This window comes from Eutrigla gurnardus, assembly GCF_963514095.1.
Source record: "Eutrigla gurnardus genome assembly, chromosome: 21".
NCBI classification, from domain to species: domain Eukaryota; kingdom Metazoa; phylum Chordata; class Actinopteri; order Perciformes; family Triglidae; genus Eutrigla; species Eutrigla gurnardus.
Window position 1 is genome coordinate 750,052 of NC_139932.1, and position 17,051 is coordinate 767,102.

Sequence of the window (17,051 nt, forward strand, 5' to 3'; positions counted from 1 at the left end):
CAAGAGCACATTTCCCCTGTATTGGCTTCCCTCCACTGGCTTCCTGTGCGTTTTAGGATTGATTTTAAGATTCTGCTGTTTGCTTTTAAGCACCTAAATGGCTTGGCATCTTTCTACCTCTCGGACCTGCTGGAATCTTATGTTCCTTCAAGGTCCCTCAGGTCCTCTGATCAGCTCATCCCGGCTGTTCCTCAGTCCAGGCTGAAGCTTAGGGGCAGCCCCAAATTATTATTTATTAGGGCCATGGGGCAATCGCACCGAGCACTGGCCCCTACAGCTATGAAATAGCTGAGGGGACCAGTGCTTGGGGCAAAGTACATGACAGTACATAGTACCTAGTAGTTCTCAGTACTTGAGTCTCAGTAGTACTCGGTAGTACTGAGTACTTGAGTGACAGCTGAGCTCGGTGACATGTATCAAACTTAAACTCATCAAATACACAATCCAACAACTCAAACGCTTTTGTGGACAAGTTGTGACCTGCACATTCACCACGCTATGTGATAATAATGTAACGTTACGAGACGGAGCCATTTTAGAGGTAAATTCATGCAAAACTGCTGATGCGCGTTCCTTTCAGGGACAGTTTTTCAGCAAGCAGTCTCTGTATTTGCCTCTAAAACAACTCCGTCTCGTTTGAACTCTCAAAGAATCTCATCATAATGAGAATGAATGTATATACACTCCGGCAGTAGAATTTTCTAGTTTATTTATTATTATTTTGTTTTTTATTCTTTTATTTTTATTTATTTTATGTTATTCTAATTTCTCATTCATTTTCTCATTGATATCATTGTTGTATCTTATTTATCTTATAAACCTCTAACTTTCTTTTTCCTATTTTGTAAGCATGGATATAACTAAATTGATTATGAAGCTGAGATTTGGCTGTCTAGGGATTAGCTGGGGTTAGGAGAGTCTTGTCTGTGTGAGTGTGGGTGCATGTTTAAGTCCTATAATGTGTTTTCACTGTATTATGTGTTTAAATGTTTACATGTTGTATCATTTTATGAAAGGATGAAATGAGATGATTCATCTCAAGGGGTCTATCCTGAATAAGTAAATTCTAAATCAATTCTAAAGCTCTGGAACAAGCTGCATGTTAGGCAGGCCCCCACTCTGCAGGGGTTTAAATCACGGCTCAAAACATATTTATTTTCTTTGGCTTTTGACATAGCTTAAGAGACTTGTCTTTTTATTTGACATACTGTGTATGTGTTATTGTGTGCTCTGTGTGATTTGTTGTTTGACTTGTACAGCACTTTGTTGTTTTTAAATGTGCTCTATAAGTAAGGTGGATTGGACTGGATTGTTTTGGACATGAGGTTGAGCGGGACTGCAGGGAGGTTGCAGCAGGAAAAGCATCCATGGCTTCAATTTATAACCTTGTCATCAAAGTGTGAGCACTGTGGGAGTCCTGTTGATACTCCCACTCCCCTGCTTCTCTTCAAGCATCCGCCTGACTGAGAGCTCCCTGTTTGTTTTTTCCCACAATGCCTCTCTGTGTGTCGCCACTGGTGCTTCAAACTGAGGTTGAACAATATAATCAGGCGGCAACATCTCTGCCTCAAGTGCCACACTGAGAGAAACAAACAGCAAGTGTCTGCTGATGTTTCTGGATTGATGTTTATGAGTTTGTACGGAAATTAAATGATTCAATAATCCACATGTTTTGGCTGAACCTCAGTTCAAGGGACAGTTTGGTTGTATGAGACAACACTTTCTGACAGGGAACTGAAGCCATTATCTTTGCTCTCTTTGAAGCCACAACATTACACAACAGTACACAACATTACAATCAGTGATTTGATCACAGAACACAGGGGTCTCTGTTCTACCGCTGATCTCTTACTATATTTGTGTCAGTGTGCGACTTTGGTGTTACTTGTCTGACAGCAAGCTTTAGTGGGGGGCGGCTGTGGCTCAGAGGTAGAGTGAGTCTGCATGCCGAGGTTTCCTTGGACTGGAGTGCTAAACATGTTTTAAATTGCGAGTATTTTCAGAAGTTGGGTTTCCAGCTGGCTTCAAGCTTTAAGGAGCCTGCAACAACAAACAGAGGTGCAGAGGTCGTGTGAACTCTAAAGGTCAGTGGACGTAACGGTCGGAAGATAAGAAACCACAAAGTACAAGTGTTTTGCATTACTGAGAAGGTTACTGTCGGGACTCAACTGGGTGCAGTAACACCCCGTTTCCCACACACACACACACACACACACACACACACACACACAAACAAACACACACACACCCTTTTCCCAGTGCTTCCCACAGAACAAAGAAACAATGGAGGCAGGAAATGACTGAACCCTAAGCTCTGCCCACGATGGAAATACTCACTGAGGGTCCAACTTCTGTTCTGGACACTGGCCAGCATGGACATACAACACACACAATACAGACAATACGCACATGCATACACACACAATACACACAACACACACACACTTTTACTGCTCTATCACTCTCTCTCAGCAGGGCTCTGGTTCCTGTAGCTAATCGCAGAGCTACAGAGAAGGGAAGCAACATGACATTACCTCTGAGATTACGCACACACACACACACACACACACACACACAAACACACACACACAAACACACACACACACATGCACTCAACGAGACAAAGAGGTTGTGTTCTTCTACTTCAAATGATGAGAGGTCAGAGGAGATGGAAACAATAGAACCAAACAGAAAACAATGGAATATTTGGAATTTTATAAAACATGAAGATGAAGACTGTGTGACACTGATGAAAGCTCTGGAAAAACAAGAAATTGGAACTTGAGTGTTAAGTGAGAAGTGCAGTAAATGCTGGTTTATGTCTGGACTGGTTTAAATCTGAGGCCTAGGGTCCGTTTCACAAAGCAGGTTTAGTGAAAACCTTGAGTTAGTTAACCCTGAGATGAGGGAAACTCTGGTTTTTCGGTTTCACAAAGCCAGTTCAGCATAAATCTGAGTCAGTTACCAGGGTAATATACTCCGTGAACCTAACCTGCTCGCTAGCAGGTTTGCTTCAACAAACCGTGAGTTTCTCCCTACATGTCTCCGCCTTTTTCCGGAATCTGAACCAACTCTGAAAAAAATGTGCCGTCCTTTCATCGTCAAGCTAATCAATATGGAAATAAAAGTGATTCTAGCAGCTTTGCGTTGGGAGACAATTTTGATTACCTTTCCTTCCAATCACATTAGATATTATCTAAACAATATTCTCCGACATTTTCAACATTTCATATCGCGGACATAATCCGCAACCAGTTTCTTTGCGGAGGTAGTGTTTTTGCGAACGGGAGATTTATGAAATGTTTAAGTACATTTCTGTGTTGAAATATCTGCTTATATTTACTGTTTAATATGTGAAATATGATTAAAATGATATGCCTTAGTCAATGTATTTGCGCAATATTCTTATGCTTCATTTTCAACTGACGCCACTTTCTTTCTGTGCCTCGGGGGATTACACCCAATGAAAATGATAATTCATTTAGTGCTCTACTTTGTGAACTACGGGAGTTGAACCCCTGTCACCTGCACCATAGGCAGCGTTGCTAACCGTTACACCACAGTGTCGCTCTGCAAAGCTGAAAATGAACACTTATTACCTTTAGATCAATCGACTGTTTCATTCAGTTATACACATTAGATCGGGCAGTAATTGTCTGCCACGCCAACTATCGCTACTTTGCTGCAGTTACGTTGCTCCGCTTTCTCAGGATGAGCTCGTTTTCTACATAAACACTGAGTAATATCTAATGACGCTCTCCCCGTTGCCATGGTGAATGGTAGTATCAGAGCTCCATTGATGATGGCTTTATAGAGTCGGCAGGCACGCGCGTAACTCAAAGTTTACATACTCAGAGTTGACTGAACTAATTCAAAACCGCTGTTCTGAAACTGAAAACTCAGAGTTGCCCATCTCAGAGTTGGTGAACTTAGAGTTCAGGGTTAGGTTCAGAGTTTGTTGAACCTGCTTTGTGAAACGGGCCCCTATACTACTCAGCGAGTTCAACATACCAATCATAAGGACACTAGTAGATCTGACTGATTAAATAAACACGTTAACTGTGCTGGTAGCTCAGTGGTAGAGTTACCACCCCATGAATCTGCCCTGCAAACCTCTTTTAAATAATGTTGTCCCTCTCTCTCGTCCTTTAACTCTCACGATGTCTTCCCGCAATAAAAGGCCAAAAATATAACTTTAACAAATTAATGTGTTGCTTGAATGTATTCTTAAAACATTGTGTTGACAATATCAGCCTCATTCTTCAGATGCAATCCCGGCGGTGTAAAACGGACTTGAGAGATAAAATAAATGTAAAAACATAATTCAAAGTGGTAAGTAGGCTGTACGCTGACACAGATAAGTCTTTCCCTCCGATGAAAATTTGTATCTCTCATATAAAACATCGTCAGGGAAAGAAAAAGGGTTTTGCTGGTCTCTGAACACTCTAGTTCTCCTAAGAGACCCTCTCACGATCCACCAAGCTTCTTCTTTTCTTTTTATCTGCGCACCAAGAGAGCTGATTGGTCAGTAGGCGATGTTTTTCTCCACGTTGATCTCTCATCAAGAACATAACCTGCCCTGGAGCAGGTTTGCTCTGCAGCATAAGTTACCATGGCGATCTACCTGGTAAGAAGTGAACCAGCATCGTAGGACAGAAAACCCAGGGTTAACCTCGCTAAGCCCGAATCATGCTTCCTAGTACAGGCCTCTGGTGTGGTTTATGTCTGGTCTGGTCTGGTTTATGTCTGGTCTCGTTGTGCAGTGTCTGTACTGGGTGAGAACTTACTGGTGTGCAGGGTGGCGTTTGCCGTCTCCTGATCTCTCTGGGAATGAACCTGCAGCTGGTAGGCGGTTCCGGGCTCCAGGTGATCCAGCACACAGGTGAAAACATCTCCTTCCTCCTTATTCCCTCCATCCGGGACTCCAAGCTGGTTTGTTCCCAGAAAGTTTGTTCCTACTTCCTCCTCCTTTCCTCGTGCCCTTCCTCTGATCTCAGTCTCCATCTCCTCATCTCCTCCTCTTCTTCTTCTTCTTCTACACTCAGCGGCGTCTGCTCCAACATCTGGAGACGTCACGCTGAAGGAACAGTCTAGTCCAGGCGTGTTGATGGTCAGTGAGATGGAGTCCAGGCTGGATAGTGGCTCAGACAAAGAGATGCTACATGTGTAGGACTGGACCTCTGTGGGATCTGCACTGCTCAGACCCTGAGGAGGAAACAAGAAGCATCATTAAGACGAAGATCTGAACCAGATTTGAGTTTGACCACTGAAAGTTGAGTCATTTCCAGAGTCTCTATCTTGCTTACAGGGATGTATTTCCAAGTAAAACAGGATAGGGGGGGGGGGGGGGGGGGGGGGGGATTACGCAAATGTTATTTAATGGCTGAAAAGATTAGCTCACTACCTCTTCTAGCTCTGATTGGTGATGAATGGATGTCATTGGTTGCTACTAGCTGATCAAGCACACATCATATTTTGGTTTCCAGGAAGAAAAACTTTAGTAGAGTAGTCTAATAATAATAAGAAGAAGAAGAAGAATGATATAACAATATCACTTTTTTGTTTCCGCTCGACTTGGCTATAAAGCGTTTCATTCATGAGATTCATGTCAGTCCATTTATTCTTTTTTAACCAGTTTTAACAAACTGGTATCACATCTCAAAGTACTGCAGCAAAATCCAAACTCCTTGAGCATCAGGATCACTTTACTGATCCTGAAACACTTTGGTTTTATTGCTGCAAGCATCGTCTGGATGGTAAGAAATCAAGGTCAAACAGATACATAGTAGCCCAAATAGAAAAATAAAAACAGTAGTCTGTCATACAACAGTGGTTAGAACACAGAACTGGAATGACAATAAATACATATTTTTGAAGAATATTTTTGGTTGATTTGGTTGATTTATTGTTTAAGTATATATTCTGCTTTCAGCACTGTATTTACTTGAGCTTGATGTTCTTAGCTTATTTACCAATCAATTATATAGAATAGTAATACTGATTTCCTCTATCAACATTTAATACAATTACCCAACAACATAACTTTTGGCGGTAGTTTTTGTGTTAATTGTCCCCCCCCCCAAAAGTGAAATGTATGTAAACCGCTCAGTGCTGAGATCGTCCTTCTGAATCCTAAATGGGAAAAGCAAATGTTGTGTCCTTTTTTTTTGTCTGGCACATGAACTGGTGCATAAAAGTGGTCAGCCTAGATCGGTGGCCAATTGTTTTTTTAATTGACACTTGGCTGGCCCAAAACAGTTAAAAAATATCACATCATTTTTAAAGACTAGGGTAAAGACTCGTCCTCTGAATGTGGGGCACCAACTTTTTTTCAGACTGACCACCTATTTGTGATCTTATGTGGTGGCCCGGTCTGGGCCAAAAAAAAGGGCAGATATTTGGTTTCAGTCCATCCCTGCTAGTAGCTCACACTAGTCCAGAGACCAGACCAGACTATGTGGAGAAACCAGAGACTGTCTGTGGTCCCCCAGAGGTCTAGATAGTAGCTCACATTAGTCCAGAGACCAGACCAGACTATGTGGAGAAACCAGAGACTGTCTGTGGTCCCCCAGAGGTCTAGATAGTAGCTCACATTAGTCCAGAGACCATACCAGATTATGTGGAGAAACCAGAGACTGTCTGTGGTCCCCCAGAGGTCTAGATAGTAGGTCACATTAGTCCAGAGACCAGACCAGACTATGTGGAGAAACCAGAGACTGTCTGTGGTCCCCCAGAGGTCTAGATAGTAGGTCACATTAGTCCAGAGACCAGACCAGACTATGTGGAGAAACCAGAGACTGTCTGTGGTCCCCAGAGGTCTACGATAGTAGGTCACATTAGTCCAGAGACCAGACCAGACTATGGGCCCTAGTTTCGTGGCGCAGCGCAGGGCGGCGCAGGGTGGCGGAGCCGGCGCAATGCAAGTTTCGACCCGCGCAGCCTTGCGCACCGTCAGTTTGGCAGTTTGGTGGATCGCCTGCGCCAAGATGGGTGTGGCGGCGCAGCAGGGGGAGGCGTCACAGATTCAGCTTGGCGTAGCGGAAGTTTCGTGGCAAAAAGCCTCGCCGAGACTGCGCTGAAAGCTCGCCAGCTCCTACCTGGACTACTTTCGGCGCAAGGCGTAAATAAAGTCCATTCATTCAATGCGAATCACAGCTGGCGGAGTGGAAGTTTGGCTGACGGTGCGCAGTGCGCACACGTCACCGAGACCTCACAGGCAGGTTTCCACAGTTCCAGGCACATTTAAATGCAATACATAATCACAACAAACACTATTTAATGCAACTAATTGAATCAACACGTGAATTTATATCTATATAGATTGTCCCGTCACATCTGACGTCAGATCAAAGGCGGATGGCACGAGTAACGGAAACTCAGCCTCTCGGACCAAAACATCTCCCTCTCGCTCTCCTGTTTTTTATAATATGGGCATTGTTATTAGGCTTGTTTCGAATCAAGCATGCGCATGCATTTGCCTCGCAAAACAAGGCATTCTGGGAAAAAAACATCACAAATGCTGGTGATAACTTCCCTTTGCGACATGTCACCTGACTTTAAAAACTTGCGGTATCTCCAGGGTACCTCCCTTCGCATGCTTTTCTCTGCTGATGGTCTGAAATAAGTGCAGACATAAGACACTCCCCTCAACGTTGCCCTAGTTGGTTAGAATTATCACGTGGTATTTCCCACGTGAGAAAATTCCTCAGCCTCCGTCAACAAGGGGAGTTCAAATGCCTCGGCTCGAGTTCGTCAGCGACGAAGAAAGCCAGCGCCACTGGGCAGGCCATATTCTTTGTGCAAAGTCCGTGAAGTTTCCCCTGGCGCGATAGTTTGTGTTATGTATACAATTATTAATAAAGTTTAAATTAAAAAAAAAAAAAAAAAGGTCCATGAAGTGCACCTGTGTCCGACTTGACGTGGTGAGAACTTGGCGTGTTTATGACGAGTTCCGGCGGATCCTCTCAAGTCTCGTGCATGCATCGGCGCAAATGCATGCGATCCGAAACGCGCCCACTATTATGATACGCGCGCACAGCGCGTGATGAGCGTGGTGGGAGCGGCGGCGCTGCTTCTGTCATCGGGTTGTCAAGTGACGGAACTTGCACTGAACCTCCCCTAACGCATTAAAGGAGAGGAGAGGAGCTCATTTGATTGGTGAAGATCTGAATCGGCTGTATTAATCCCAGTCCACGCCTCGTCTCCCACTCACGCCTTCTTCTCCTCCCTCTTTCCCACTTGCGCCGGTGGGCGAGACGGGAGGTGTGCCTGCGCGAGCCTGCGCGGTGCACGAAACTTGCAAAGTCCAGGCGGACACACCCCGTCGGCGCGGCGCAGGTGCGCTGAAAGCTGACTGCGCCTGGTCTACGAAACTAGGGCCCTATGTGGAAAAACCAGAGACTGTCTGTGATCCAAACAACAAGGTCTCTGCTGTATTTAGGTCTAGATGACCTTATTAGGAGTGTTGATGGAGCAGCTACAATGTTAGCGTAGCCTAGAACCCATCGACCAGACTCCATTCAGAAAACCAACGTTTTAAAAGTAGTTATCTTGTGGTCTTGCAGACAGACCTTCCAGTCTGTGTGTCTGTGTGAGCTGGCAGTTCTCACTAGAGTATAACATGCAGGCCAAGACTGAAAATAAGATTCACTGTTCAACTAAAATCTGTATAACCAAAAGCAATGGGTCTTTTGTGTTGGAGAGAAAGCATCAAATGGCTGTCAGAAGTGAATCAGCTGCAGCTATTTCAGGAACTGGAGTGGTTTTAAAAATAATAATTTTGGGGGTTCAACTGACCTGTGGCTTTTTATACTGGAGATATATACTGCAGAACAGAAAATAAAATCATTCACCACTGATAACGAGGTTCAGGGAATTTAGAGACAACAATGGTGGGAGGGGGATTCAGGGAGAAAAGAGAGAGAGACGAGGCAGACAAACAGACAGACAGACAAGAGAGGAAGGAAATGACAACTGAGGAAAAGGAATTTCAGTGTAACAACTTTTAAATCCAGTGAAATGCACTCAAATCAGCATATACATCCTCTAGCTCTCCATTTGTGTCCAACCAGTATAGACATACATTCAGATCATGTTATTATATATATATATATATATATATATATATATATATATATATATATATATATATACTGTATATACAGCATGGGCGAGCGGTCATAATAAGCTATAAATGCAGTGCATGCCCAAGCCCTTCAATAAAAATAATTGAAAATATTAATCTGGCAGTGTGTTCAATTATACAATACCTTAGTTTTACTGTTTTGGTCTTAAATCCGTGCCTAATCTGTCCCGTTTTGCTTGCGAAATGCTGGAAAGCTGACAGCTTGTTTCGCGCATGCGCACTGTGACACCGACTAGTACAGTTACTGCTAAAGGCTGTTTACTGTAGATGAGCATTTTGAATGGCAAAAAAGCTGTCAGTGAAGCAGCTTATCTGCCAACGCGCATGCGCAAAAATGACTTGTTGGAATTGTTCAGCGGGAAACTGTTAGTGGTTCATTCATTGTGTAGCCTGGTCAAAATGGCTGAAAATATTAATTATATTCAGGCTTTGCGTTCAGTGCCGTTTTCGCGGAGACCTTTTGAGGAAAAGAAAGCTATAATTTCAAGTGGACGGCCTACTCCTGAAGTAAATATCACAAAGACTGCAAAGAATTCCGTCCGTCACTTTCAAGCTAGCGCGTATGAGAAACATAAATGGCTAGCTAGCCGACCCCCCTCCCGTCAAACGATCCGGTCTGACAGCGACATATTGCCTGTTCATTCATGAAAACCATCTCGAAACACTCTCAGTCAAACAAGGTGGGGAATGAGAAATCTGCGGCGCTACTAGCCTAGTTCGTTTTAAAAACACACCGGCAGCAGCGCCTACTGATCTGAGACGTGTCAGTGAGTTACTGTAAATGCTGTGCGGAAAACCAGCTGTGGTCTGTGATTGAGGTGCAGACGGGTGAGTTTGGAGCTGACGAGAGGATCGCGCTGACGACCGTTTCGTTACATTTTTCTCATTGAAAAACTATACAACTGGCATTTAGATGATGTTCTCCATAAAAAAAATAAGTGAAATACTGTAATAACAATTCGGTTTTAGTAATCAACGGCTTATAGTGATCAAATGTACTCTGGACCAACGTGATCACTACAAGCTGTTTCCACTAACCATATTATATTTTTTATTAAAAAATATAATGCCCCCCCACGGGCGCGCATGGTATTGACACTTCAGCATGACCACAGTAATAGGTCACCGCTCGCCACTGATATACAGTATATATACACACACGTCAGGAGCATGCCCAGGCGTTGTATGGAGTGCGCATATATATATACACACATATACATATATATATGTATATGTATATATATAGTATTTATATACAGCTCTTGAAAAAATTAAGAGACAACGCCATTTTTATGTATGGCAGATATTAAATTCCATTGAATTCCAACACAGGTACACCTCATTCTAGGTAATGAGGTAGTGATTATGTGATCACCTGAACCAGATCTTATTTAACAAGGGAAAGTATAAAAACATCAAGGACATCAAGTGACCTACAAAAAGGATGGAACATGGCAGCTGGGGTGAAGTGCACAAGGAGGGCAGTTGGAAACAGGCTCCTAGAGGCCGGACTGAAGTCCTGCAAAGCCAGAAAAAAATGAGATGCAAAGACCATGAGGACTGGACCGTAGAGGACTGGACAGTAGAGGACTGGACCATAGAGGGCTGAACCATAGAAGACTGGACCGTAGAGGACTGGACAGTAGAGGACTGGACGGTAGTGGACTGGATGGTAGTGGACTGGACCGTAGAGGACTGGACCGTAGATGACTGGACCGTAGTGGACTGGACCGTAGATGACTGGTCCGTAGAGGACTGGACCATAGTGGACTGGACCGTAGAGGACTGGGCTAAGGTCATCTTCTCTGATGAAGTTTCAGCTTCAACACCTGGTGGTTTAATGTTTAGACTGAGACCTGGATAGTGTCTTACACAGTGTGTGTGTGTGTGTGTGTGTGTGTGTGTGTGTGTGTGTGTGTGTGCGTGTGCGTGTGTGTGTTATTTAGTGGAGGATGGTGATAATCTTGCTGTCCTCAGGAAGACTGGAATCAGGCAGGTTTGTCTGAAGTATGCTTGAATCAAGACCCGTATGAGGTCCTCCTGGAAGAAAAGCTGCTTCTCTCTGCTCTGGAAATGTTCCAAACACTCAGGATGGGTTCTTCCAGCAGGACAATGCTCCATGACAGGTCTATCAACGTGTGGATGGAGGACCACCAGATCAAGACCATGTCATGGCCAGCCCAATCTCCAGACCTGAACCCCACTGAAAACCTCTGGAATGTGATCCAGAGGAAGATGGAGGTCATAAGCCATCAAAGAAAGCCAGTCTGATTTCATGTTTGCACCAGGAGTGACATAGTGAGAGACTGGTGGAGAAATGCCAAGATGCATGAAAGCTGGGATTGCAAATCAGGGTTATTCCACCAAATATTGACTCTAGTATTGTGCTGTCTAAAAATAAGTATGAACTTGTTTTCTTTGCATTATTCGAGGTCTGAAAACACTGAACCTTTTGTGTTATTTTGACCGGTTGTCATTTTCTGAAAATGAATGATGTAAATGTCAATTTCTTTATTTTGTAGTTTATAGAATAAAGCAAAAATGTTAATTTTACTACGCATAGAGACAGACAGGTAACCAGACTATCACAGGGCTGTAGGGGTGTGAATCTTTGGCTTCACTTCGATTCGATTAACGATACAGTAGTTGGCGATTCGATTCAAGGACGATTTTTCTTTTTTGTAACGATTCGATTCGATTCGATTCTGTAAACCACGATTCGATTCAGTAACTTGTAACCAAAATTCTATATCCATTAAATAAACATGCAATAATGCGAGTGAGACTATTTGTATTCTTCTGAAAGGTGAAAAAATAACATATTTATTCTATAAAAAAGTAAACCTGCATAATATTTTATGCTGAATACAAAAATGTAATTAAAATATGCTCGGTTATTTTTAACATTTTCAGTAGACTACATGCTGGCAGGGGAGAGAGTGTCTTAAACGTATTAAAACATTAATCATAAGTAAGAATCACGATTAATCCGATTACAGTTTTTCTCAATTGTTTACACACAAATACTGGTACTTGAGACACAATGACCACAACATGTAACTCATGCACCAACACCCTGAACTAGCTCTGCTAAACTGCAAGCACAATTCCTGCTTTACACTCAAATTGCAGTTTTAAAACACACTTTTTTCAAAACACTACACACAATTCTCTGCATTTGGCACAATTTTCATGAAGAAAATCTCTTGTTTTCACAAGGAACACACTGCCATTCAAAATTCTAAAGTTAATTTCCCTACTATGCACACTGACTCATCACAAGGGAAAACACCTGCAACACAGTTTTACAATTTGCAATCAGAGCATTAGCATAAAAGTGCAACAGGTGAGCTCTTCTGTTTTGGAGCAATGGATACCAACATTGGCAACAGAGGCAGAGCCAGAGGAGCGAGAGTACGAGGAGGAGCCTAGCATGGATTTGCCATGCTAGGCGATATTTCCCCCGCTGCTCGGCCATCGCTTGAATTGCCTGTGATGTGGATGAGGTGCTGTGGCCAGACCGAAACAGAAGGGAGGATGCGGGATAGTTTGTTTTGTTTTTTTCTTTGTAACTGTAAACAGTAAATTCTTCTGGTTTTGTATGTAGACCACTGTATATGCAACTTTGTGTTGGTTGGGATGAACACTGTGTACATTACAGTATTCTTGTGGGAAAAATAAAATATATAAAAACAATATTCTAAAATATTTTACAACACATTTATGTATGTACTGTCTGTAGTGAGTGTAACACTAAACAAAAAAAGGCCAAAGTCATTATGGTAAATGGAGAAGAAGTGTTCATCGTGTTTTACATTGATCACATAAGTGTTCAACTGGTTCTTACAGTTTTTCTCAATTGTTTACACACAAATACTGGTACTTGAGACACAATGACCACAACATGTAACTCATGTACCAACCCCCTGAACTAGCTCTGCTAAACTGCAAGCACAATTCCTGCTTTACACTCAAATTGCAGTTTTAAAACACACTTTTTTCAAAACACTACACACAATTCTCTGCATTTGGCACAATTTTCATGAAGAAAATCTCTTGTTTTCACAAGGAATACACTGCCATTCAAAATTCTAAAGTTAATTTCCCTATTATGCACACTGACTCATCACATGGGCAAACACCTGCAACACAGGGCCCTAGTTTCGTGGCGCAGCGCAGGGCGGCGCAGGGTGGCGGAGCCGGTGCAATGCAAGTTTCGACCCGCGCAGCCTTGCGCACCGTCAGTTTGGCGGTTTGGTGGATCGCCTGCGACAAGATGGGTGTGGCGGCGCAGCAGGGGGAGGCGTCACAGATTCAGCTTGGCGTAGCGGAAGTTTCGTGGCAAAAAGCCTCGCCGAGACTGCGCTGAAAGCTCGCCAGCTCCAACCTGGTCTACTCTCGGCGCAAGGCGTAAATAAAGTCCATTCATTCAATGCGAATCACAGCTGGCAGAGTGGAAGTTTGGCTGACTGCGCGCAGTGCGCACACGTCACCGAGACCTCACAGGCAGGTTTCCACAGTTCCAGGCACATTTAAATGCAATAAACAATCACAACAAATACTATTTAATGCAACTAATTGAATCAACACGTGAATTTATATCTATATAGATTGTCCCGTCACATCTGACGTCAGATCAAAGGCGGATGGCACGCGTAACGGAAACTCAGCCTCTCGGACCAAAACATCTCCCTCTCTCTCTCCTGGTTTTTATAATATCGGCATTGTTATTATTATGATACGCGCGCACAGCGCGTGATGAGCGCGGTGGGAGCGGCGGCACTGCTTCTGTCATCGGGTTGTCAAGTGACGGAACTTGCACTGAACCTCCCCTAACGCATTAAAGGTGAGGAGAGGAGCTCATTTGATTGGTGAAGATCTGAATCGGCTGTATTAATCCCAGTCCACGCCTCGTCTCCTCCTCGTCTCCCACTCACGCCTTCTTCTCCTCCCTCTTTCCCACTTGCTTGGCCATCGCTTGCATTGCCTGTGATATGTATGAGGTGCTGTGGCCAGACCGAAACAGAAGAGAGGATGCGGGATAGTTGTTGTTTGTTTTTTTTGTTGTAACTGTATACAGTAAATTCTTCTGGTTTTGTATGTAGACCACTGGCAACTATGTGTTGGTTGGGATGAAAACTGTATACATTACAGTATTCTTGTGGGAAAAATAAAATATATAAAAACAATATTCTAAAATATTTTACAACACATTTATGTATGTACTGTCTGTAGTGAGTGTAACACTGAACAAAAAAAGGCCTAAGTCATTATGGTAAATGGAGAAGAAGTGTTCATCGTGTTTTACATTGAGCACATCAGTGTTCAACTGGTTCTTATAAATGTCTATTCATATGATGGTTTGTGTGTCATTTGAAAACAAAATACCATTTTGAGAAGAAATAACATTGTTTTGAATGTAAAGTTTCATTTTGCAGGAGAATTGAGGGGTTTTGCCCATTGTGTGTGTGTTTTTTGATTTGTGTGTAGAGTTCTGAGAGTATGAGGCATGCATTCAGAAAATGTGTGTAAACAATCGAGAAAAACTGTATAAATGTCTATTCATATGATGGTTTGTGTGTGTCATTTGACAATAAAATACCGTTTTGATAAGAAATAACATTGTTTTGAATGTAAAGTTTCATTTTGCAGGAGAATTGAGGGGTTTTGCCCATTGTGTGTGTGTTTTTTGATTTGTGTGTAGAGTTCTGAGAGTATGAGGCATGCATTCAGAAAATGTGTGTAAACAATCGAGAAAAACTGTATAAATGTCTATATATGATGGTTTGTGTGTGTCATTTGACAACAAAATACCATTTTGATAAGAAATAACATTGTTTTGAATGTAAAGTTTCATTTTGCAGGAGAATTGAGGGGTTTTGCCCATTGTGTGTGTTTTTTTTATTTGTGTGTAGAGTTCTGAGAGGATGAGGCATGCTTTCAGAAAATGTGTGTAAACGATCGAGAAAAACTGTAAATGCATTTATATCGATTATTGGTGAAGCCAAAACGATTCATTCTATTTATTTATTGTAGCAGATCGATTTAGTATAATCTATAGGACTGACAATCGATTCATCGAATGAATCATTACACCTCAACAGGGCTGACATGTAGAGACAGACAGGTAACCAGACTATCACAGGGCCGACACATTAGCCCCTTTTAGACTTTCTTTTCGTTGTGGGAGTATTCCACCGTTATTCAGCCCTCAGTCTAAACGCTTGCCAAGGCGGAAAGGCGTTTAGACTGAGAGGGAGGGCTAGTATTCCATGTATATTTTTGTACTTTATGTTTACGTAGGCTTACTGTATACAAGTGCTAAATGCTCAAGATTTCTGTTTTTGGTACTTTTATTTTTTATTATGTACAAGTGCTAAATAAACAGGTTTTTTGTTTTGCAACATGCATTTAACCTACAGTAAACAATGAACATTTATTTCTACCTCTTCATGTGCGTCTGAGCATTGTGTTTTCTATTTTTCTATGTAGTGTTTAGTGACTGCTCTGTAGTGTTTTTAATTTTGATTGACTCGGGGCACGATTTGACAACATAGTTCAGTTTTGAGCACCGATTGAACTGTTTTGAGGTGAGAGTTCAGTTTTGGGCACAGATTAAACTGTTTTGAGTTGAAAGTTTGGTTTTGCAAGAAGAGTCTGAGGTTTTGTGAATGTAGCTTGAAAATTGGGTTTTGTGTTCACAGTTTAGAGAAAAGGAGAGCAGCTTTCGAGAAATGTGTCTTAGCAATCGAGAAAAACTGTAAACATTCCAGTAAATTGAAAAACCCAGTTGTAACATCATGTTTTGCATTGCAAATGCTAAAATTGCATGAGAATATGAAGGAATATGCAACTGTAAAAGTACAATGAATTATTGTTTTTGTTAAGAGAAATGAAACATGAGCATTTGTTTTTGAACAGATAAGAATAAATGTCCCTTGTGATGAGGCTCATCTACAGCAGCATGAAAAAGAGTAAATTCCTAATTTTATAAGGTTTTGGAGTCACATTTCTTCACTTATTGTTGCAAAAAAATGTGACATTAAAAGCTTGATAATACCTTTGAGACTTTGTATGTAGACTGTGTATCATGAAGGTATGAAAGAAGCAGACTCACCCAGAGCAGCAGCAGGGAGGTGAACCACAGGCAGCAAAGATAACTGTGAGCTTTACATTTCAGCATTTTAATCCTCCTTCAGATCCTCCGACAGAACAAACTCCACCATAATCCTCAGGCTGCAGTAGAAGACGTGTGTTAAGGTTCACTCCTTATGGCAAAAGATATTCCTTTGTTCTGGATTTGAGGAAAACAGCTGCAAAAAACAAGTTCAAATGTGTCTTCAAATAGCTATTTGCCAATTTTCATTTTGTCCGTCGTCTCTGTCTCATATCCATCCTCAATTCAGACCTCACTCCCAGTCTTTCCTTTCTTTTCTCTGGACTCTGCCCGTCTCACCCTCAGCTGTCTGTCTCTCTTCCTGTCTGTCTGTCTCTCAGTCAGACTCTATAGTGTTGAGGTTGGGAGTCACTAACGGACTTCCTCAATCAAGCCAACAGCTCTGTGACTAAACAAAGGCCTGGGCCCACAATGGCAGCAGGTAGATGGTAGAAATGGAGATGTGTGTTTGACTCGTTCCCACTCGTTTAAAGTTCGCGCTCTTTCTTTTAATGACAGCGTCCTCTTCTTATCCTCAGTTTCTAAGGTGTACATTAAGTTTTGGCTCCACATTAAATCCTTCTTTTGCTTTGCTTTCTGATTTGCAATTGTGGTTCTAAAGAAGCTTTTAAAAGTATATTGTTTTTATTATCATTGAACCAAATGACTAGGTGAAGAAAACAGTTATGAGAAAGGCTTTTATTAACATCATTAAGCAGGTTAAAAACTGTTACATTTCAAACACTAAAC

At 42.2% G+C, this 17,051-nt stretch overlaps 1 protein-coding gene across 3 annotated transcripts in view; it reads right to left on the bottom strand.

Moving 5' to 3' along the window:
• Positions 1–16,615, bottom strand: part of ptprb (protein tyrosine phosphatase receptor type b) — a 138,125-nt gene extending 121,510 nt beyond the window's left edge. Inside the window, exons 1-2 of one of the 3 annotated variants that reach the window (XM_084038457.1) lie at positions 16,263–16,615; positions 4,788–5,205 (exon numbers count right to left, since the gene is read on the bottom strand). In XM_084038457.1, the coding sequence (XP_083894583.1) occupies positions 4,788–5,205; positions 16,263–16,328 (484 nt within the window). In that variant the 5' untranslated portion in view covers positions 16,329–16,615. The remainder of the gene's footprint in view (positions 1–4,787; positions 5,206–16,262) is intronic. The other 2 variants (XM_084038458.1, XM_084038456.1) reach the window with 2 other exon arrangements.
• Between the last annotated feature and the right edge of the window lie 436 nt (positions 16,616–17,051).